This window comes from Abramis brama (genome assembly GCF_963993115.1).
Source record: "Abramis brama genome assembly, chromosome: 2".
In the NCBI taxonomy this organism is placed as follows: domain Eukaryota; kingdom Metazoa; phylum Chordata; class Actinopteri; order Cypriniformes; family Leuciscidae; genus Abramis; species Abramis brama.
Genome location: NC_139964.1, coordinates 4,582,136 through 4,607,084, shown reverse-complemented (window position 1 = coordinate 4,607,084; position 24,949 = coordinate 4,582,136). Strand labels below are relative to the sequence as shown.

Sequence of the window (24,949 nt, the reverse complement as noted above, 5' to 3'; positions counted from 1 at the left end):
TCAATGTGACTAGAATTTGAAAAGAGCTTTCAAATGTAGTCTGAAAGCTACTCCAATACTGTGTTTCCCTTTTTAGTGCATTTGCGTTTGTCTGAGTTCAAGTACTGGTTTGGTCAGGAGGCAGTGCATGATTAAGATGGACCCTGGAGACTTTGGGATGGTGAAGGTGATGGTTCATTTGCTGATGGTGAATATCAACATGATATTGGAAAATATTCCAATTTTAAATCACTGTTTTCTATTTTAAACTATTCAAATGATTATTTTTTCTTCAGGGAGTCAAAGCTATGTTTTGATTGGCCGTTATTCCCGTCTTCAATGTCACATTAGTCTTCAGAAATCTTTCTAGTATGCTGATCTGCTGCTCAAGAAATCTTTCTTATTATTATTGCAGTTGAAAATGCTTGTGCTGCTTAATAAAGTGTAGAAAATGACAAAGCGTTTTATTTAGGATTCAACAACAGAAGTGAAGAACAGCATTTATTCCAAACAGAGAGCGTCTGGAACATGTATCTACCATGGAATCTACCTTTACAGTGCGCCTCTGATATCTGCGCGCGCTTTCTTTTGGCTTTCACAGAATGCCGCGAACTCGCGTAATTCAAACATTAACGGTAATTTCGATTTACGGTCTGGCCGCGTAAACCCGCGAGCTCAAGTCATTCAAAAATTAACGGTCATTTCGATTACTGGCTGACTAACTAACATTTGTTCATCAATCGTCTTTATAATAATCACGTAAAGTTTTGATAGTATATTAGTCTCTTGGAAACGGCACTGCAATACAATGGTAGCCTATTTTAAATAAGGGAAAATAGGTTTGGTGTAGACTCTCTTTTACTTCATCGCTCGTACTGTAGGGGGCGCTGTGACGACGTAGTCTACCGGTATAACCACTGAAGAAACTAAAGAAAGACGACTGGAGCGCCCAGACGGTAGGTGTTTGGTCAGTTTTACATTGTTTATGCGTTTTACCTATTATTTGCTTCTTGTTGTTTTTGTCCTAGTTTTCAATGAGTTTAACTGAAGCTTTTCCTCGTCCACTTGCCTGAAAAATAACCTTGGTTTTACTAGAGTAACCATAACAAATGTCCTGTTGTTTAATTAAAGTAACCATTTTTTAAGCATGGTATAGTAAACAATTCTAACATAATGCTTAATTTTTAGTGCTAGATGCTTTTCAATTTTTCACAGTTTCTGAAGAAATATGCAGATCTTTATATATGAGTTATACATGTAATAATGTCATATTTGAAAATATTCCTGGCTTGTTATTCTTGTGCTGGCTCAATACTGAAACTATACATAATCCCTCATACAATTTTACATCTGAAATAAATATTTCTGAATATTCTCCAAAATATTTTGAGTTTAAATCACGTGTCAGTTCATTACAAATGTATCCTGTAATAATTGTGTTGTGTTTGTCTTCAGATGTTGACCATGAGAGCGCAGATGGATGTGATCTGCTGTAAATCAGTAGGAACGGATCTGTCCATGCTGGATATTGAGGATTTCATCACTGAAATCTGTCAGCTGAAGAAAGAGGTGGCGTCACTGGAGGCAAAGCTGAGAGAAAGAGGAGACAAACCCAACAGAGAGGTTTGAGCAGCTCATCATTTCATCCTTCAGCTCAATCAAATCAAAGTTTTGTTAGCTTCTCACTTCTTATGCACATCTCAAGTTAATCCAGCAGTTAAATATGCAAACAAATCACCAGTATAACCACTAGAGATAACTGCTGAGTAATGAGGCTAATATTAACAGGTTGTTGTTTATTTGTGTTGATCTATGATGTGTTTGTCAGGCTCTGGAAAAGGTTTCAGTGTGTGTGACTGATGGGAGAGAAGCTCAGGATTCAGTCTGGAGATCCAGAGACACACAGGACTCAGAGCTCAGCCTCACTTTACTGTGTTATACTGACGCTCAGGATCATGGATCCGCTGATCAAACCTCTGACTGTAACTCTGGAGAACAGCAGATGAAGATGTGCTCCGTCAAACTGGAGGACTGCAGGTACCTGATAGAGAGACGAGGAGAAGAAACCACAGCAGAGGAACAACAACAGAGCCATGAGGAGGAGGAGGAGGATGAAGATCAGAATGATGATGAGAATTATGAAGATGAAGATCAGAATGATGAAGATGAAGATCAGAATGATGTTGTTGATGACTTTGTTCCTTCAGGTATGTTTAATCATATACTGAATTAACAGAATTACTATTATTTAATTGTAAAAATATTATGTGTGTTCTGACCTAAATTTGTGTAGCAGCATTTTTTACAAAAACAAGTGATCTTTTATATGACTGACATACGTCACGGGAGCGCAAGCAGTTAGGAAAGAAGGAGACAGCGGCACAGCCGTGCCTTCTACGTGTTTTTAAATGCGATATGTCAGAGGTGGACAAAGTACAGAACTTCCTTGCTTGAGTGAAAGTACAGATCTTACTAGTCAAATATTATTCCGTTACAAGTAAAAGTTGTAAAGACCGATTTTTACTTAAGTAAAAGTACAGAAGTACTCGTTTTTAAAAGTACTTAAGTATCTAAAGTAAATGTCAATGCATTGTTTTATTATTGTTGCATTGTTCTACGTAATACTTACAGTACCTTATGCCTCTGAATCTATGCCTGCCTACCCTCATATCAATATCAAATTTATTTATAGAACACAGTTCCAGTAGTGGGATTAAATGTGAAATTGAATAAGTGCACTCAATAACGTCCACAATGGTTTCGGACACCCAAATGGCTGTTCCCTCAAATAGTGCCCTATTTAAAGTTTAAAAACCTTATTTACGTTTTCGGTCAAATTGCCTTTTGAATGGGAGTGCTTGGGGCACGACTATGATAGCATCACAAATCTATTTCTAAAACACTAAGAAGGCTCGACACATTCAAAAGGCAATTTGACCGAAAACGAAAATACGGTCAAACTTAAAAGTGGTGTTTCCATCCTAATTATGCTTTTAAACGAAAGTTTGCCTAGATTTGGATGATTAACAAAAAGACCCTAGGTTGCATTTTGGCGACAGTTATCATTTAATCTCCAACATTGCAGACGTTGTATTGTGGTTGAAAATGAAAATCAGGTTGACGTCAGAAACCAACATCTGTCGGGTTCTGACATCAACCCGACTTTCATTTCCAACCAAAATGCAACCCCTGCAACCAAAATCATGCCCTGACTGATGTTACTACTTTCTACTCAAGGACCATGGCAGAATTGTAGTGGAGTAAAAAGTACGATATTTGTTTTCAAATGTAGGCAAGTTAAAGTAAAAAAGTTTCCAGAAAAAATAATACTCAAGTACAGATACTCAAAAAGTGTACTTGAGTATAGTACTCAAGTAAATGTACTTTGTTACTGTCCACCTCTGCGGTATGTGAACGGCCCCTTACTCGGCACAATAGGAACTGTCCGTGACGTCAGTGACACTGATTGGCTGAATGCACGCGAAACACCAGCACCCGCCATTTTTAAAAAGCTGTGTAAACACACAGATTATAGCCTGTATATTTACACCACAAACTAACTCTGCGAACATGGAAAACAGTGATCGATGGGCCTCTTAACCTTTACGCTGAGGAGAATCCAACGCAACTTTGGGGGACCAAGCAAAACATGATTATGTATTTCTGCTCAGCTAGCAACACTGGACATCAACCACACGACATACGCTTATAACTTTTCATTACTGTCTACTTTACATGTATAACAGTTCTATCTAATAACGTATTAGACAGGACTGTTAGACAGATCGTAAACTAACGAACACGGAAAATGCGGCTGTGGCTCTGGCTGGCGTTCTCAGTGCAGTCAAAATAAAGGTCTGCTGCGCCGTCAAAATAAGTCACAACAACATGCGCGGCTTAAGTTGCAAATGCAACCAGGAAAATGTTCCTAAGGAAACCATTAGTTCTCGGGGAACCTACCCGCGAAAGCCCCTATTTATATTCAAATACAACACGCTGTTATCCTTTTAGTTACCACTCTCATAAAATACTTGAATTACATGTTGACTTTTAAACCTAAATTTAATGTCCAACAATAGATATTTAGGCAAAATCCTGCAACAGCTCACTCTGTTTTCTCCACTATTTTTAGATGCATTTTGTCCATAGAAATGCATTATTTGGTGCTTTAATTTGACACGACTGGCGGAAGTGACACAGTTGAGTATTTTAGACATTAATGGAAGATTTGAAATGGGTCTGTAATTTGCTAATTCATTTGAATCTAGTTGTGGTTTCTTAATGAGAGGCTTAATAATATGACCTAGAAATAAAGATGAGTTAATAATATTGAGAAGAGGCTCTTCTGCTACAGGTAACAACTCTTTGAGTTGCTTGAAAAACTAAAGTTTATTTAGCTCTTCCTGTCCTGTAGTTGTAGATCACTGCAATTGTTCTTGAGGGGTAATATCATAAAACGCTGAATCATAAAACGCTGACAAAGGTTGTACATTTACAATTGTATTTCTGATGCTTTTGATTTTCTCAGTGAAGATATTCATCAAGTCATTACTACTAAAATGTGTTTTAATATTCAGTTCAGGTGACGTCAGTTTAAATGTTAATCTAGCCACTGTACTAAAAAATCTTGAATTGTTTTGTTTACTTTCTATTAGTTTGCGGAGCTGCTTTAAGAGCCTTTTTATAACGGGAAGTGCTTTCTGTCCATATGACCAAAGACCTCAAAATGAGTTTCTCCATTTGCACTCTGTTACGAGTTTCTCTCTTGATAGTGTGAGTAATACTGTTGTACCTTGATGCAGTACATTTCTCTTTAACCTTTTTAATCTGATGGGTGCAACAGTTTCTAATGTGATAGAGCAGGGTTTCTCAAACTCGGTGCTGGAGGGCCACTGTCCTGCACAGTTTAGCTCCAACCCTGATCAAACACACCTAGCTGTGAGTTTCTAGTGATCCTGAAGACATTGATTAGCTTGCTCAGGTGTGTTTGATCAGGGTTGGAGCTAAACTGTGCAGGACAGTGGCCCTCCAGGACCGAGTTTGAGAAACCCTGTGCTAGAGAAAATGGTGCCCATGCTGCTAGTCATTTCCTCAAGTTCATTTATGTGTTTGGGTACACTGAGAAGCTGAGAAAGATCAGGCAGGTTATTTGTGAATCTATCTATAGTGTTTGGGAGACTTGTTCTACCTAGTCGATAACACGGCGGAATATGGCAAATATCAGCAGTACGCACGTCACAAGGTAGTGATCCGTAACATCATCACTTTGCAGTATAATATCTTTATCAGAAAATACCCTACATCCCCATGAGAAATAATTACCGTCTTATTTTGGGGCTATTTTGCTATTCTAATCCTGTCTGAATCTGCCATGTCTGTGTTTTTCTCACACAACCTCTGAAAATTCCAGAGCAAAATACCTACTGTTTTTAGCACACATCTATAAAACACTTGCCCACTTCTGTAATAAACATAGAGATGTTAGTCCCGTCCAAATCGATTGTAGGGATTGTGAGGATTGTAACTCAAACGTAGTTTAGAAAACTAGCCCTGTCCGAATGGGATTAAAGATTCAAAATCCCCCCTCTCAAATGTTATTCTGGATCCCTACTGATCAAAATTCAGATATAGAATTTACAGAAAAACGTCTGTTTCATGCTCATTATGTTCCTTTCAGATGACGACGCTGGTTCATCTTCTGATGGAGAAACTGCCTCTACATCCAAACAGCGACAGACAAGAAAGAGATACTCCTGTGGAAAAACATTCAGCAAACAGGAAAATTTAGCAGGAAATGACAGAAAACACCCAGAACAGAAAGACTTCACCTGCAAGAGATGTGACATCAGCTTTTCTACCTCAAAAGAGAGGAGACTTCATTCAAAAGAGCACAGCGTGAAGGAGGAGTTTCGCTGTGAACAGTGCGGGAAGGATTTTTTCACCACTGCTCAGAATATGAGAGCTCATTTAAAGACACACAGCGAAAAGACTTTCCACTGCAATGAGTGCGACAAGTATTTCCGCACCAACCAACAACTTACAATGCATAAGCGAATCCACACTGGTGAAAAGCCGTACAAATGTCCTCACTGTGAGAAGAGCTTCAGTCTGAGATCGGGTCTGAGGAGCCATCTACTCACACACACCAATGAGAGGCCGTACAAGTGCACTCAATGTGAGAAGAGCTTCAACCAGCGATCCCATCTGAAGAAACATCTACCCATACACACCAATGAGAGGCCGTACAAGTGCCCTCAATGTGAAAAGAGCTTCAACCAGGAATGGGGTCTGAAGTGCCATCAGCTCATACACAGCAATAAAAGGATGTACAAGTGCCCTCAATGCGAGAAGAGCTTTAACCAGGGATCGTCTCTGAAGAACCATCTACTCACACACTCCAATGAGAGGCCGTACAAGTGCAGTGAATGTGAGAAGAGCTTCAAAGAGGGATGTAAACTGAAGAAACATCTACTCATACACACCAATGAGAGTCCGCACAAGTACACTCAATGTGAGAAGAGCTTCAACCAGGAATCGAAACCGAAGAAACAGCTACTCGCACACACCAAGGAGAGGCCGTTTCAGTGCAGTGAATGTGAGAAAACCTTTACAAACACAACTGCTCTGAAGGCACACAAAAAAATACACTCTGACTTCAAACCGTATCAGTGTTCACACTGCGAGAAACGTTTCCATCATTCGACTCACCGGAAAACCCATGAGAGGATTCACACCGGAGAGAAACCGTACCTGTGCTCCTACTGCGGGAAGAGCTTTGCTAGTCCATATTCATTCAAAGTTCATCTGAGAGTTCACACGGGAGAAAGACCTTATCACTGTAGTTATTGTGGGAAGGGTTTTTATAAGCTAAGTGACTTAAAAATACACAAGAGGACTCATACAGGAGAAAAACCTTTTAAATGCTCACATTGTGACAAGAATTTCACTCGATCAAGCGACCTGAAGATCCATGAGCGATGGCATACAGGAGAGACACCTTACCGCTGCTCCATCTGTGGCGAGAGATTCGCTTTTAAATGGGGTTTTCAGACTCACCAGAAGAAACACGCTGCTCCAGAATCATCATAGCTTCATCATGTCATTATTTTTTAGGTTGTGTAAAAAAACAAAACACTTTGCAATGTTACAGTAACGTTATTTTATGTTTGTAAAATGTAAAACCTAAAACTACAATATCTGTGGAATATTATCACTGTGTAGAAATGAATCCTCTGGAATCTGGATCCTTTCTTTGTGACAACTTTAAATTCTCTGTAATGTGCAGATCAGTGTTTGGTATTGGATTCAAGTGTTAGTTTAATTCTAGTTAATAATTTCCTGCTAGGTAAGATTCATTTGACTCTGGTAATCTGTATTTTCTACTTTCATTTCCAGTTGTATTTGAATTATACTTATTACTAATTAGAGAACAGGAAAAGGAAAGTCAGGAAAAGCGATTAGTCACTAATGGAGACTGCTGCGAGTGCGTACGTAGATAAAAAGTTTGTAGAGTGCATAAGTACTGGCTTAAATACCTGGTTCTGTTCTGTTGCTTAGTTTCGATTTCAGCCATTTGCAGACTATAGGCTTTGCTGTGCTAAATTTAAGGGCGTGTACAAACTCGGGTGAAGACCAACTCCTCGGGTGAAGACCAACTCCTCGGGTGAAGACCAACTCCTCGGGTGAAAACCAGCGACTCTACCTGCGCGACTCCACCGAGCAAGGACACCGGTAAGGCACTTAAGTATCTTCCTTTTCCCTTTCTGATTCAACTATCTTTCCCACTTTATAGTGTCATACTCAACATGGGCTTTCAGTACATTCCTATTGTCTCTCAACAACACTCTACCATCACACGCAGAAGGCAGCGCAATACTGCTAATCTGCGTCCTATTTTCTTCTCTTCTAATGCACTTCTCTCCGTGTCTTTGGGTCTCTGGAATTGTCAGTCACCAGTTAACAAAGCTGACTTCATTCCATCCTTTGCAACACAATCTACTCTTAATACTACTAGCTTAATACTAATAGCTACTCTCTCTAACAACTTCTCTTTCTCTCACACTCCTCGCCAATCTGGGAGGGGTGGAGGTACAGGTCTTCTCATTTCTAACAATTGGAAATTCTCAACTCACTCTTCTCTATGCAATAACAATTCGTTTTGAATTTCACGCTATTACAGTTACAACTCTTGTTAAAATCCATATTGTAGTAATTTATCGCCCCCAAGGTCAACTGGGTACCTTTGTAAACGAGCTGGATGTGCTGCTGTCCTCATTCCCTGAGGATGGCCGTCCACTTGTAGTCCTTGGCGATTTCAACATTCATCTAGTGAAGCCTTATGCTACTGACTTCTCTCTCTCTCCTAGCCTCATTTGATCTCAAATGGCTCATCGCCACAGGTACTCACCAAGGCAACCAACTTTACCTATTTTACACACGCAACTGCATCACAGACAACATTTTTGTGAAACCTCTGCACATTTCTGATCATTTCTTCATTACTTTTAATCTACAACTTGCTACCAACCCCTCTACCAATTACTTGCAGGCAAAACCTTTGCTCACTTTCTCCCTCATATCTTTCCTCTGTTTCCAGTCATCTTCTCTTCCCTCACCCACACAATTCTCATCTCTGGACGGGAATACCCCAACGGACACTTTTTGTTCCACATTAACTTCTTTTCTAACAAAACCACAACCCATCAGCAGTCAGTTCACAGCTCCACATACAAAGGACCTCCACAGAAATCGGCCAGAAATCTTCTCTCATCTTTCTCTCCACTAACCGAGGCAGAAGTATTTAAACTTCTCCTCTCCAGTCATCCAACCACCTGTCCTCTAGATCCAATCCCTCAACCCACAAGCCATCTCTCCTACACTTTTACCAGCACACTCACACATGATCAACACATCTTTCCATGCTGGCGTTTTCCCTACTGTATTCAAGCAGGCTAACCCCACTGCTAAAAAAACAACACATTAAATAAGTAATTTGTAGATAGTTACAGACCATTCTGTAGTCGCTTCTACCTTTCATAGCGAAAACTTGTTTTTTAAACCAGGTATCATTTTTCCTCCCACAGAATAACCAGCTAGACATCAGACCACAGTAGCTACATGTATCTCAAGCTGTTTGGCAGACATCTCTGCATGGATGAAAGAGCATCACCTGCAGCTCAACCTGGCAAAGACTGAGCTCCTCGTCTTTCCTGCCAATACGGCTCCCATCAAGTCCGGTCAGAAATCTTCGCGTAATCTTTGAGGACCAACTGACCTTCAAAGACCGCATAACTAAGACAGCTCGGTCATGCAGGTTTGCAGTAGACAACATCAGGAAGATCAGGCCATTCCTAACTGAGCATGCAACACAGCTTCTCGTCCAGGCCCAGGGGCCGGTTGCACCAGCTGGACGTAAAAAAGTTGGGTGTAAGCTCTACGCTGGACTTGGTTATGTCAATCTTTCCGATGAATATTTACACCTGTTGCACCATCTAAAACTACAACTAGGCGCAGCTACGCTTAGCGTAGACAATGTGCGTACACGCTGACATGTTCTACCGCACTGATATTTGAGACGCCGTTCGCGTTACTATGGTTACAAATGTGAATTTATTGGCTCCAACGAATAGATGACAAAATGACTGCTGAGCCAAAAAAAAAGAAATTAAATTACTCGGATTGTGAAACAAGAAAAAATATTGAGCTATTCAGTAAGTATATGCATATTTTGGTATGTAAACATTGGCATAAAATCGAAGAGAAATTAGCACCTGCAGTGTTGGGGACAGCGCTCCGTTCCTGTCTGTTACGTGTTGTAACTGGTGATAACTCATTGATTAATTCTAACAATTCAACCCTGCTGAACAAAAACATTCAATAAGTTCTCTGTTTCCATATATATCTAGAGGATTGGCGTGGTCTCTCATTACTCTTTCACGCTGGAAAGCCTGCTGATTGCGTAGTCTGAATACCAGACGCGCCATTGTCTCAACGTTTTTATTTATCTTTATTTTCCAACTAGTCAAGACTTCGTACTTTACACCTACCTTTGACTAGGCGTAAGATTTAGTCTCGGACGTGTGCTACGCCCAGATGGTGCAACAGATATTAATTCTACGCATTTTACGTTAAACTTAGTCTTACGACCGGGTGTACATCCCACCCCTGGTCATTTCTGGGCTTGATAACTGCAATGCTCTTCTGGCTGGACTTTCATCCTGTGCAATCAAACCTCTACAAATGATTCAGAACGCTGCAGCTCGTCTTGTCTTCAACGAGCCCAAAAGAGCCCACATCACACATCTCTTCATCTCTCTGCACTGGCTACCACTCGCTGCTCGCATCAAGTTCAAGGCATTGACGTTTGCTTAAAGATCTACCACAAGCTCAGCACCCTCCTACTTCCACTCGCTCTTATGAGTCTACATCCCTACCAGAAACCTATGATTGGTAAATGATTGACGACTCGCGGTACCATCACAGAGAGGCATGGAATGACTCTCCAGAATATTCTCATTCACTGTTCCTTGATGGTGGAATGATCACCCCACCCTCACCTGAAATGCAGAATCACTGACAACATTCAAAAGACAGCTGAAACTCATCTCTTCCATAAGCATAACCTCATCAAAAAAAAAAAAAAAATGCTTTCACTTTCCTTTAATCCCTCCCTCCTCTATCTTATGCTACTCTAGGCTATGTCTGAAACTTTGTATTTTGAGCACCACTTGTGTTTATTTGCCTCTTCACGATGAATCACTTGCTGTATTCCTTATTTGTAAGTCGCTCCGGATAAAAGCGTCTGCAAAATAAATAAATGTAACAGAATGACAAGGCCTAATTCTTTTAGCAGCTATTTAAAACTTACTGGAAAAACATGGTGGCATGAAATTTCCCTCAGTCACTTTGTTACACAAAGCTGAAATGATCCAGACATGGATATGAAATAATACACTACAGTTACAGTAACATGTTCTAAGGTCAAGGTAACCACATTTACTTAGAGGTTTGAATCTTGAAATGTTTCATTTGCAAATCAACTTACATAGCGCCTTGAATACTGTCTGAATGAACATGCAATGGGAGTCAAGACTTTATTTACTTACCTGTAACCATAGTGACAGAGACCAAAGTAATATCTCAGCATACAATAAAGCAGTGTAATGAAAGTTTGTGTTACCTCTCTCCGTTTGTCTCAGGGAGTGTGTGTATTTGTGACTGGCCTTCATTTCTTCTTGTCTGTGTTCTGCTGGAGGGGGTACAGTAATAAACAGCAAAAACAGTAATATTGTGAAATATTACCATTTGAAATTACTGTTTTCTATTAAATCTAAATTCAAATGTATTTTTTTTCAGTGAGTCAAAGCAGCTTTTGATTGGCCGTTACCCCAGTATTCAAAAATATTTTTTTATATAATGTTTTTACATAAACCTTCCTTTACTGCATGTGCTTGTTTTCCACAGAAAGGCTGACTGACTAACATTTGTTTAACAATCGTCTTTATTTAATAATTCCGTAAAACATATGTTAGTATATTCGTCTATTAGTAACGCCACTGAAATACAATTGTATTTTTAATAATATAAATTAGGTTTGGTGAAGCCTCTCTTTTACTCCATCGCTCGTACTGTAGGAGGCGCTGTGACGTTATTTAGTCTGCCGGTAAGACCACTGAAGAAAGCAAGACTGGAGCATTCAGACGGTGAGTTTAATCTGTTCTACATATATATGAGTTTTAGCTGTTGGCTTGTTATTTTTATGTATCTAGTTTTCAATTAACTTAAATTTAGCTTTTCCACGCCTACTTAGCTTATGAAAAATAGCTATGGTTTTGCTACAATAACCATAACAAATGACGTCATGTTTTTCTACAGTAACCATGTTTTAACCATGATATTTGTAGTAAACAGTTACTATACCAACACAGTGGGTAATTTTCAATGCTAGATTCACGATTTTGGGTGAAATGAGTAGAAATCTGACAATATCATGTTTATTATATTACTAAATGAGTAATACATGTAATGGTGTCATATACTATTTGATAATATCCCTGCACAGTGCTGGCTCAATACTAAAACTAAACATAAATGCTCTTAAACACTTATATCTGAACTGAATATTCTCTGAAATAGGCTATTTTGAGTTTAAATCAGTGTCAGTTCATTTCAAATTCTTCTTGAAATAATGATGATGTTGGTCTTCAGATGTTGACCATGAGAGCGCAGATGGATGTGATCTGCTGTAAATCAGTAGGAACGGATCTGTCCATGCTGGATATTGAGGATTTCATCACTGAAATCTGTCAGCTGAAGAAAGAGGTGGCGTCACTGGAGGCAAAGCTGAGAGAAAGAGGAGACAAACCCAACAGAGAGGTTTGAGCAGCTCTTCATTTCATCCTTCAGCTCAATCAAACCAAAGTTTTGTTAGCTTCTCACTTCTTATACACATCTCAAGTTAAGCCAGCAGCAAAATATGCTAACAAATCATCAATATAACCACTAGAGATAACTGCTGAGTAATGAGGCTAATATCAACAGGTTGTTGTTTATTTGTGTTGATCTATGATGTGTTTGTCAGGATCTGGAGAAGGTTTCAGTGTGTTTGACTGATGGGACAGAAGCTCAGGATTCAGTCTGGAGATCCAGAGACACACAGGACTCAGAGCTCAGCCTCACTTTACTGTGTTATACTGACGCTCAGGATCATGGCTCCGCTGATCAAACCTCTGACTGTAATGCTGGAGAACAGCAGATGAAGATGTGCTCCGTCAAACTGGAGGACTGCAGGAACCTGATAGAGAGACGAGGAGAAGAAACCACAGCAGAGGAACAACAACAGAGCCAGGAGGAGGAGGATGGAGATCAGAATGATGATAATGATGATGATGATGTTCAGGATGAGGATGAAGATCAGAATAATGATGATGCTGATGATGATGACTTTGTTCCTGCAGGTATGTTTCTTTCTTTAATGACCAGATATGCTAAAGTAACAGAATTAGTATTAAATTGTAGAAATTTGTTCTGACCTAAATTCATGTGGAGCAGCATTTGTAGCGAATTCTGCCAATTCGTTAACTGTACGTTCACAACGACGACGGAGAAAGATTCGGGGACGCTCTGACATAGATCGAAGGCGTGATCTTTTTAAACCAATGTTTAATGCAGAACCAATTGCGTTCTCTGGAATCCTCTCAGGCGCATTCTACATTCTGATTGGTTGCCGCCGAACCGTGTCATAGCTTATTATCATAAAGTTGACCTGACTTCAACTCTCCTTGCCACTCTCACCGTCCAAGACGCGCCGCGCCACCCTCGCCGGAGCTCGCCGCCGGCTCTCATTGAAAATGAATGACTTCCGGCCACTTTGACGCTCTCGCCGGCGGCGGTGTGAACGCACAGTAAGACACTAAGAATGGCATTTTTTGAGCTGCACCTATGTAAAATATCCCAGTGATAAAATATCAAATCAGACATTGTATTTATTTAAATGACAGCCTTAAAAGTTTGATAACACGCATCACAATTTGGATCAACTTATCTCTGGGCATTATGTTATTTTTTCTGCAATTATATTGTACACATACAGTATATTGTACATATATCTGATATAGCATTGTATTAGCACCCCCCCCCACACACACACACACACCTCTGTCCCAACCACTTTTTAAAACAAAGTTACGCTACTCATAGGGGATAATTTCACATGCTTCCATGTCAAAGTATCTGTTATCAGATCTGTTGAACATCCAGCTTCTGTTCATGTGTGTCAGGACATTTTAGAAATCCCGACCGGACAATGTTTTACGGACTATGTAGGGTCACCAAAAATACATATAGTTAGGGTAATATTAAATAACTTAAACCATGATATAAGATTGTGGCCATATTACCCATCTCTTAAGTAATTTTTTCCCTGTACGTATCGTTTGGTCCACCACAAGGTGTCACTGTGGCCTCAAGTCAAGTCGAGTCACCTTCATTTATATAGCGCTTTTAACAATATGATTTTTTTCAAAGCAGCTTTACAGAGATAGTAGGAAATTACAATAACAGAGATTTTTTGGCTTTACAACAGCTCTAGGATAAAGTTATTGTCCAACTAAAGTTAGTTTTGATTGATTGATTCACTTCCGTTGCGAAGATCATTAGTTATTAACGTCGGGGCCGCTAACACGACACCGTTCTAACAGAAAACCCTCAATGCGCTGCGGCCACCCATTCGCACAAAACAGTGCCTGGTTGCTTGAGAATGCACTCCCGGAAATAGGTTCCAAGGTGCAAAAGATTATCAGTTATCTCTGCACAAACACCGATGTTAGTTAGCGCGTCCGCGTAGCTACGTGGGGACTCTGTACAGATAAAACGACAGCGATTTACACTTTTTTACAGCGTTGACACTTCAGGACTGCGTTGTCGTCGTGTCCAGGCATAGGTCCTTCATCAGATCTGGATACAGCCTGGATCCAGCGGACTGCGGTAAACTTCGGGATAAACCAAGAGACTAATATTTGCGTAGACGCCATCCTTAGACGTTCATCAGGATTTATGGGAAGTGTTCCCAGTTCCGGCTGACCTAATCTATGCAGCCTAACATTGAATTATAGAAGTCTATAATGTGTTATGTGTATGCTAGGCCAAAGATATGTGTTTTTAGTCTAGATTTGAACTGACAGAGTGTGTCTGCTTCCCAGACAATGTTAGGAAGACTGTTCCAAAGTTTTGGTGCTAAATAGGAGAAGGATCTACCGCCTGCAGTCGGTTTTGATATTTGATATTGATGATGATAGCCGGAATTTTAAGATCGCAATAGACGTGAAGGACTATAATGCGTTAAGAGCTCGCTCAACTCTAGCTGCTGCGTTTTGGACCAGCTGTAATTTATTTATTAAGCGTGCAGGACAAGGTTATTCTAGGTTATTACATGAGGAACTTTTTTGTCCAATAATTAGAATCTCTGTTTTTTCAGAATTTAGTAGTAGGAAATTACTAGTCATCCAGTTTTTTATATCAGCTATGCATTCCATTAATTTTGTGAATTGGTCATTTTTGTCGGGGCTTGAAGAGATATAGAGCTGAGTATCATCAGCATAACATTGAAAACTAATTCTATGCTTCCTAATGATATCTCCCAAGGGTAGCATGTACAGAGTGAACAGTAACGGTCCTAGTACTGAGCCTTGTGGTACTTCATACTGAACTTGTGATCGATGAGACATCTCTTCATTTACTGCTACAAACTGACAACGGTCAGATAAGTATGATTTAAACCATGCTAGTGTAATTCCACTAATGCCAACATAATTTTTGAGTCTATTTAAAAGAATGTTGTGGTCGATAGTTTCAAATGCAGCACTAAGATCGAGTAACACTAATAGCGAGATACAACCACGATCAGATAAGAGCAAATCATTTGTGACTCTAACGAGAGCTGTCTCTGTACTATGGTACGGTCTAAATCCGGACTGGAAATCCTCGCAGATATCATTTCTTTCTAAAAAGGAACATAGTTGTGAGGATACTGCCTTTTCTAGTATCTAGGTAGATTCGAGATCGGCCTGTAATTGACTAATTCTGTAGGATCAAGTTTTGTTTTTTCAACAAGTGGTTTAATCATAGCCAGCTTAAAAGTTTTTGGTACGTATCCTAATGACAAAGATGAATTAATTATATTAAGAAGAGAATACATGACCTCTGGAAGCATATCTTTCAGTAGCTTAGTCGGTATAGGGTCTAAAATACATGTTGTCGATTTAACGAGTTTAGTAAATTCTTCCTCTCCTATAGCAATGAATGAATGAATAAAAATTTTCCTCAAGGAGACTACAAGCACTGTCTGATGCGATACTGTAGTAGACGGTTGCATAGTTATAATTTTCTCACTGATATTATCAATCTTGTTAGTAAAGAAGTTCATAAAGTCATTACTGCTGTGCTGCTTGGAAACTTCTGGGCTTGAAGCTTTATTTTTCGTTAGTTTAGCCACTGTTTCAAATTAATACCTAGGGTTTTGTTTATTTTCTTCTAATAGGGTTGAAAAATAAGCAGATCTAGCAGCTTTTAAGGCCTCTCTGTATGCAATCGAACTCTCTTTCCATGAAATGCAAAATACCTCTAGTTTTGTTTTCTTCCAGTTGCGCTCCATTTTTCTGGCTGCTCTCTTAAGGGCCCGAGTGTGCTCGTTGTACCACGGCGTTGGACTATTTCCTTTAATCTTCTTTAAGCACAAAGGAGCAATTGTGTCTAAAGTGGTGGAAAAGAGAGAGTTAAAAGTTTCTGTCGCAATATCTAGTTCTTCTAAGCTATCTGGGATCCTGAAATGATGAAACTGATCAGAAAGATTATTAATAAAGCAATCTTTAGTGGCAGAAGTGATAGGTCTAACATATGTGTAACACAGAGTCGGCTTTGCAGCCTTGGCTAAATGAAGTTTACACAAGACTAGATAATGATCTGAGATGTCGTCGCTCTGCTGCAGAATTTCAACGGCATCAACATCTATTCCATGTGATAATATTAGATAGAGTATGATTACGACAATGAGTAGGTCCTGACATGTGTTGTCTAACTTCAATAGAGTTCAGAATGTCTTTAAATGCCAATCCCAATGCATCTTTTTCGTTATCTACATGTATATTAAAATCACCAACAATTAGGAATTTATCTGCAGTCAGTACTAACTCTGATAGAAAATCAGCAAATTCTTTGATAAAGTCTGTATGGTGCCCTGGTGGCCTGTATACAGTAGCCAGCACAAATCTCAAACGTGATTAATCATTTACACTAGATAGTGTTACATTAAGCACCAACACTTCAAAAGAATTATATTTGAGACTAGACTTCTTAGTAATTCTGAAGATTTTACTATAAATTACTAGCCTGGAAATCCAGACCTAAATCTAATAGATTAATGGTCTGGCGTCGGCTAATGAAAATCGGCCAGCTCGATGGCCGGCACCAAGCATGCATTTGAAAATCTCACTGCACGCAATTGGATAACACTACGACCAATCACAACAAGTTATCGCTTAGCTACCAGTGGAGCTAACTGGTAGATTATACTCTTACCGTATCCGGTCGGCAAAACAGCAAAAACGCCCTTCTTGCAAAGGAACGATTCGAACGCCGTCTTCTGTTCCTCTTTTAGAGAAAAAGTCTAAATCTTTCATTGTAGCGACCAAAGCCATTTCAAACAAATGGTGTTCATCCATAGCCATCTTGCAATGTTTACTAATGACTTCGACGTCGCAGCGCTGTCGTCATCTCGCCTCTGACCCGCCTATATCAGATAACCCGATGTGATTGGTGCAGCTCAGATAGAGGGGCATATTTAATGAGCATCATTACTCGACACCAGAGTAACTCGCTGAGCAAATTCAACTTGTGCTCTCGCGAGAACTTTGGATTACCAGGGTAATAAATTACAGCAACACCTCCCCCTTTGCCTTTCAGACGAGGTTCATGTTTATAACAGTAATATTGAGGGGTGGACTCATTTAAAGTAATGTAATTGTTTGGTTTTAGCCAGGTTTCTGTCAAACACAGCACATCTAGGTTATAATCTGTAATCATTTCATTAACAATAAGTGGTTTTGAAGTAAGGGATCGAATATTCAGCAACCCAAGCTTTATCATTTGTTCATCTGTATTATATCTGTTTTTTATTTGTTGAACATCAATTCAATTATTACCCTTAAATGGGTTTGGGAGTTTTTTGTATTTCCTAATTCGGGGAACAGACACAGTCTCTGAGTCTCATAAGATGGTATCTAGGTGAAAGAGGCTCTATGGGATGGGATTTATCTGACCTCAGTGATGTGAGACAGCTAGCAGACGGCCGGTTTAGCTAGTCTGTCTGCTTCCTGACCTGGGCCTCAATTCATGTTTGAGCTCTAAGACTATGTGCCATATTACTAGAGAGAAGAGCAGCACCATCCCAGGAGGGATGAATACCATCTCTTTTCAACAGGTCAGGTCTGCCCCAAAAACTTTTCCAATTTTCTATGAATTATATATTATTCTGCGGACACAACTTAGACAGCCAGCCATTGAGTGAGGACAATCTACTAAGTATCTCATCACTCCTGCGAACAGGAATGGGGCCAGAGCAAATTACAGTGCCTGACATCGTACTTGCGAGTTCACACACCTCTTTAACATTAATTTTAGTGATCTCCGACTGGCAAAGTTGAATTTACGATTAGCATTAGCCAGCACTTTTAAATTTGCTTTAATGTCAGGTGCTCTGGCTCCCAACAAACATGTGACTATGGTGGCTGGTGTCTCTATTTTCACATTCTGTGTAATAGAATCGCCAATAACTAGGGCACATTCAACAGGATTCACAGTGGGTGTTTCACTGAGTGGGGAGAATCTATTTGTTATGGTAGTCGGAACGGAAGAGCGGTGTTTTGTCCCGCGACTACAGCGTCTCACGGTCAGCCAGTTGCATAGCTGCACGGGCTCTACAGCCGGAACCGAACAATGTACGGAGTTCACTAAGCTAGTCACATCCAAAGCAGTATCTAAAGCCCTGGCACTCTTACTATCCTCAATTAAAGTTTGGATGCGTGACTCTAGTTCTGAAATCTTCTCCGTCAGCCTGACTACTTCCCTGCATTTATCACATGAAAAGCCCTCTGTGCTGACACGAGCGTGCACGAGAAAAAATAAATAAATAAAGACGGCAGGCACGGATGGCACGTTAACAGGCTAGCGAATTACTAGCGTGTTGTGCTAGCGATAACGATTTAGATTGAAGGTTGCGATGTCAGATTAATGCGTGGTGATGAGTAAGTTATATTTAGCAATATAAACAACAAAGGAATGATAGTAAATAAAGATTCAAAACAGAAAGCTATATGGAGCATACAGACGCAAGGCAGACAGACAGGAGCAATCCATGATAAGGATTATTAAGGGTATATAAGGGTATGATAAGGCCCAAAGGTGTCTTGGGTGGTCAAACAACCCTTGGTATTTTCCTCGTGGGGCTCAAGCTGTGCCCTCTCCAAACCAATCTATCTTTTACAAACTGCCCAAAGTTGACATCTTAAAGGTGCTGTATGTAACTTTTTCACTCTACTAAAGCATAAAAATGCCATAATATGTTTGCATATATTGAGGAAACATGCTAAGTTCACATAATAATTTCTCTGAAAAACACTTCTACAGCCAGTTATTTTACTTTGAAATGTGCGTTTCCAAGCATTGTCCATTGCGCTCGTTCCTGTTACGTGTGCTCAAACTGGCAACTCGTGTGAACGTCGTCGAGTCTGAGGAGCAGGTGGCGGGAGAAACGACGATCTCCGATATTTAGAATTGGAAAGCAGTACCTATTTCAACCACTAGTTGTCATCCTTACAGACTGCACCTTTAAGTGGAATCTTACAAGGGTTCGTTGTTTATAGCGGTGGAGTTTGTTAGTTAGCTTAGATGCTACCCACTTCATTTATGGTCCTAGATTGTTCCGTTTGAACAAATCATCTCTGTCCAATCTACTCTCAGATCCAACACAATTTTATTTTGACTGATCATTCAGCTTTAGTATAAAAGTTCTATATTTAATGCCCATTTTGCTCCTTTCAGAAGACATCGCTGGTTCATCTTCTGATGGAGAAACTGCCTCTACATCCAAAGAGCGACAAACAGTGAAGAGTTTCTCCTGTGGAAAAACATTCAGCAAACAGGGTCATTTAGCAAAAAGTGAGAGAAAACGCACAGAACTGAAAGACTTCACCTGCAAGATATGTGACATCAGCTTTTCTACCTCAAAAGAGAGGAGACTTCATTCAAAAGAGCACAGCGTGAAGAAGGACTTTCGCTGCGAACAGTGCGGGAAGGATTTTTTCACCACTCCTTATAATATGAGAGCTCATATAAAGACACACAGCGAAAAGACTTTGCACTGCAGCGAGTGCGACAAGTATTTCCGCACCAAACAACATCTTACAATGCATAAGAGAATCCACACTGGTGAAAAGCCGTACAAGTGTCCTCATTGCGAGAAGAGCTTCAACCAGAGATCCCATCTGAAGAGCCATCAACTCACACATAGCAATGAGAGGCCATATCAGTGCCCCCTCTGCGAGAAGAGCTTTAACCAGGGATCCCATCTGAACAACCATCTACTCATACACACCAATGAGAGTCCATACAAGTGTCCCCTCTGTGAGAAGAGCTTCAAATGCGGAACCAGTCTGAAGAAACATCTACTCACACACACCAGTGAAAGGCCGTATCAGTGCAGTAAATGTGAGAAAACCTTTACAAACTCAAGTTCTCTGAAGTTACACCAAAAAATACATTCTGATAACAGACCATATCAGTGTTCACACTGTGAGAAACGTTTCTATCATTCGACTCACCGGAAAACCCATGAGAGGATTCACACTGGAGAGAAACCGTACCTGTGCTCCTACTGCGGGAAGAGCTTTGCTAGTCCATTTTATTTCAAAGTTCATCTGAGAGTTCACACTGGAGAGAAACCATATCACTGTGGTGATTGTGGGAAGGGTTTTACTAATTCAAGTGGCTTACAAATGCACCAGAGGACTCATACAGGAGAAAAACCTTTTAAATGCTTACTTTGTGACAAGAATTTCACTCGATCAAGTGATCTGAAGATCCATGAGCGATGGCATACAGGAGAGAAACCTTACCGCTGCTCCATCTGTGGTGAGAGATTCTCTTTTAAATGGGGCTTTCAGACTCACCAGAAGAAACACGCTGCTCCAGAGACATCATAGCTTCATCATGTCATTATTTTTAGGTTGTGTCAAAAAGAACCACCTTGCAGTGTTACAGGGAAATTATGGTTGTAAAATACCTAAAACTAGAATGTCCAAAGGAGACCAAACTTAAATCTCTTTGTCTTAGCACCTTATATTAGGCCATTATGTGAAAAATCTGGATCTTTTACTGGACAGCGCATTAAAGTGCTCCTATTATGCTATTTTAAAGTTTCCTAATGTTGTTTTGGAGTCTCCTACAACAGGTTTACTTGCATCAAAGGTCAAAAAATGGTTTCACTGTCTCATATTTATATTTGCACATCACCACATTTTCAATGACTCTCAAACGACTCGTCAGTTAAATCAATCTCTCCAAATCCCACCTTTCCGCAAGCTACTCTGCTCTGATTGGCCTGACAGCTCAGTCTGTTGTGATTGGTCTACCGTGTACAACGTGCGTGTCGAATACAAAAACGCCCATTGCCATAACAACGTCAGCTCTGTGTGTCCTGTGGCTTCCTACACCGAAAACTAAACACAGAAACGAACAATGGCGTCAGTTTTACCATATCAGTCCAAGCACGAGTCCGATGATGAAACACTGGGAGAACTAGTTATCCAACTCGAACCTCCATTGCAAGGACGACTCGAGCAGGACGTTTCTCAGTGATGCACTACTCAGTTTCAGGAACATAATGAGATGTTGCAACTGTAATTCCTCACCATCAGCATTATCAAGTGCATGTCCATTAACAAATCGATTATTTTCCTTGTACTTATTTATTTACTGAGTATTTTTATAATTTATTGCGGTGAACGTGAAAACTGTATCAATAACAGTGCACACATTAGCCGAGCTCTAGCGTGAATGACTGATGAAACATAAACGTTGGTAAAACAAATCTTGCTCCATGCTTAATCTTTCCTCAAAGTAGTGAGAACGACAGACAATCTGCATTAATAGACACAGTTTTAGGTAATAGTGGCCCACAACTGATCAGAAGAAGTATTTCAGTAAGACAGTGACAATGTGAGTTAACCAGTTAGCAGGAGACCTACACAATATAAAACTCAAAACTAAGTATTTTGCACACCATCTTTCAAGAGACAATAACTTTATATACGGTGCACTTTCAGATTTAAAACTTTGCAGGATGTTTTCATTTTAGAGCCATGTTACACACTACATGAAAGGTAATTTTCAAAAATACATAATAGGGGCACTTTAAAGCTGGACAGACAGAAGTTAATCAAGTTGTGAAGTCAAGTTTATATCAATTACGTGCCCTGGTAAAAACAAGTCCTTTCTCTCTTTTAATAATTTTGAAAGAGTTATCCATGCTTTTATCACCACAAAGCTTGACTATTGCAACTCAATCTATTTGGGGATTAGTCCATTTTATTTAAACCGCCTTCAGATGGGTCAAAATCCAAAAAGTTTTAATGGGAGCTCATAAGCCTGAGCGCTATATATTTGTAACAAATTATTATTATTAAGAGCATATCACCCCTGTTCTACAGCCTCTACATTGGTTGCCCGTTCGCCACATAATTGATTTTAAAGTGCTTTTATTGGTTTTTAAATCTTTGTATGGTTTAGCACTCAATACCTCTTTGACCAGTTGATTGACTATCTACCAGAGAGGTCTTGGGTCTGCCAATCAGAGGCTCTTAGTGGTCTCTAAGGGTGCTTTCACACCTGCCTCATTTAGTTCGGTTGAATCGCACTAGAGTTCGTTTTCCCCATTGGTGCGGTTCGTTTGGGCAGGTGTGAATGTGATAATCGCACTCAGGTGCGCACAAAAAGCGGACCAAACAAGCGTTCTCTGTACGCTTTCAAACGAACTCTGGAGCGGTTCGTTTGTGGTGAGAACGTGATCCGACCTCGAACAGAACCAACTGCCAAAGAACTGCGCATTTTTGGACTAAACCAGTTGTTGAGTTAGCTGCGCTATGCATTATGGGATGAGGAGAAATGTTTGTTGACAGTTTGCACTTTAAGCATGGCAGCTCGCTGACAAACTTGGAGTTGTGAGGCGGTGCGGAGCCTGATAGAAATTATTAACGTTATTTTCAAGCCACATCCTCGCTTCATTCTCAAATATTATTGTTTGTCTAAAGTGGTGCAGACAAACTATATAATAAAATATGACCAGGGATACATTCAGCCCACGCAGTCGTCTCTCCATAGTAAACAGCGGCGTGTTGTCTGCCGGATTTTCCACCTCTTTGTTTACTTCTGGGAGTTCTGTTGGAATTTTCCCACACGTTAACTCTGACCAATCGAAGTGCAGTTATGGAAATGCGTTCAAGACACATCTGGCCAACGAGTGATGTGGATGTTGTCACGTGACTGCATTTTGGTTCGTTTTAACAACTCATAAACTGATTAGGACCAGAGCGGTCAGTGTGGTGTGAAAAGGAACCAAACGCCAGAAAAATGCTACAAAGTATAATTTTTCGCCCCTCGTTCGGACCAAATGAACCGAACTACAGATGTGAAAGCACCCTAAAACCACACTAAAGTCTAGGGGTGACCAGGTATTTTCCGCATCCGCACCGAGACACCTGTTCAAATCAGAACTGCTCCCAATATCTATTTTTAAATCAAAGTTAAAATAATTTTTATTTGATCTGGCTTATAATTCATGAGTTAAATCTGTCTTTTTATGCTTAGTTGTTTACTTGTGTCTTTGTATTTTATTTACTGGTTATCCAATTTGTACAGCACATTGGTCAATGGCAGTTGTTGTTTAATTGTGCTTTATAAATAAATTGAAATTGAATGTGTCTAGAGCAGGGGTGCCCAAACTGTCCTGCAAAGTTTATCTCCAACCATAATTAAACACACCTGAACCAGCTAATCAAGAGCTGTTTCTGAAATTGCCCCCTATACCCTAAAATAGGGCACTATTTGAGGAGACAATATTTGTATTGGTGTCCGAAACCGGAGTGTATCGAGTACACTCATTCTATACCACAATGCACTGCAATGACAGTGTACAACCAATGTATAATCAATGGCTTGAGAATATCCATCAGCAAATGTCTTCAGACTCATTAGAAACTTCCAGGCAAGTGTGTTGGAGCTAAACCGGGATGTTGGCCCTCCAGGAGCAGGATTGGACGCCCCTGTTCCCGAACATTATTAACTGTGTAGAAATGAATCCTCTGGATGAAAATCTGTTTCTTTGTGACAACTTTTAATTCATTATAATGTGCAGATCAGTGTCTGCTGTTGAATTAAAGTGTGTTTCTGGGGCATTTAATCACACTAACAGAATGACGAGGCAGACGAGAATGAAATACTCTTCTAGCAGTTATTTAATACTTACTGAAAAACATAATGGCATGAAATGAGTCTTTTCCCTCAGTCACTTGCTGAAATGATCCAGACATGGATATGAAATAATACACTACAGGTACAGTAACGTGTTATAAGGTCACACTGTCAGTTTTTGGGATTAACAACTGCATCTACTTACAGGTGTGAATCTTGAAATGTCTCGTTCACAAATCAACTTACAGTAGCACCTCAAATACTGTCTGTATGAACACACAATGGGAGTCAAACCTTACTTACCTGTGAAAGTGACCAAAGTAATATCTCAGTTTACAATAAAGCAGTGTAATGCAATTAAAAATGCAAGTTTATTGTGTTTCTCTCTGTTTGTCTCAGGGAGTGTGTGAGTTTGTGACTGGCCTGCTTCATTTCTTCTTTCCTGATTTCTGCTGGAGGGGGTCCAGTAATAAACACCAAAAACAATAATACTGTGAAATATTATTCCAATTCAAAAATCACTGTTTTCTATTTAAATATTCAAATGTATTTTCAGTCAAATCTCCATTTTATTGGCTTTTACTCCAGTCTTCAGTGTCACAGGAACCTTCAGAAATAGATGCTGATTTGCTGTTCAAAAATTTGCTGCTTATCACAGTTGAAAATACTTGTGTTGCTTAATTAAGTGTGGAATCTGACATACATTGTTTTTGTTTTTTTTCAGGATTCACAGATCAACAGAAAGTGAAGAACAGCATTTATTTCAAACAGAGAGCGTCTGGAATATGTAACCTAATTTACAGTGCCCCTCTGATCTGCGCGCGCTTTCTCCTGTCTTCCACAGAAAGCCGCGAAATCGCGTAATTCAAATATTAACGGTCATTTTGATTTACCGCTGACTGACTAACATTCGTTTATCGATGTTTTATCTAATTATCACGTAAAATTATAG

The 24,949-nt window shown here is 39.8% G+C and overlaps 2 protein-coding genes across 3 annotated transcripts; both read left to right on the top strand.

Annotated features, from left to right (window-relative positions):
• The first annotated feature begins 876 nt into the window (after positions 1 to 876).
• On the top strand, positions 877 to 10,806 carry LOC311071195 (uncharacterized protein). Its single transcript, XM_084095425.1, has 5 exons — positions 877 to 935; positions 1,435 to 1,602; positions 1,808 to 2,186; positions 5,657 to 7,710; positions 9,063 to 10,806. The coding sequence occupies exons 2-4, from the start codon at positions 1,435 to 1,437 to the stop codon at positions 7,066 to 7,068; spliced, it is 1,959 nt and encodes a 652-aa protein (XP_083951551.1). The 5' UTR covers positions 877 to 935; the 3' UTR covers positions 7,069 to 7,710; positions 9,063 to 10,806.
• An 826-nt stretch (positions 10,807 to 11,632) lies between these two features.
• LOC311078455 (uncharacterized protein) lies at positions 11,633 to 24,364 on the top strand. Of its 2 annotated transcripts, none has more exons than XM_084107277.1 (4): positions 11,633 to 11,681; positions 12,187 to 12,354; positions 12,560 to 12,935; positions 19,576 to 24,364. In XM_084107277.1, exons 2-4 carry the CDS (start codon positions 12,187 to 12,189, stop codon positions 20,730 to 20,732), a joined length of 1,701 nt encoding a protein of 566 aa, XP_083963403.1. In that variant the 5' UTR covers positions 11,633 to 11,681; the 3' UTR covers positions 20,733 to 24,364. The 2 variants fall into 2 exon arrangements, with proteins under 2 accessions (XP_083963403.1, XP_083963402.1); XM_084107276.1 differs by having other exon boundaries at positions 11,638 to 11,681; positions 19,573 to 24,364.
• Positions 24,365 to 24,949: the final 585 nt, after the last annotated feature.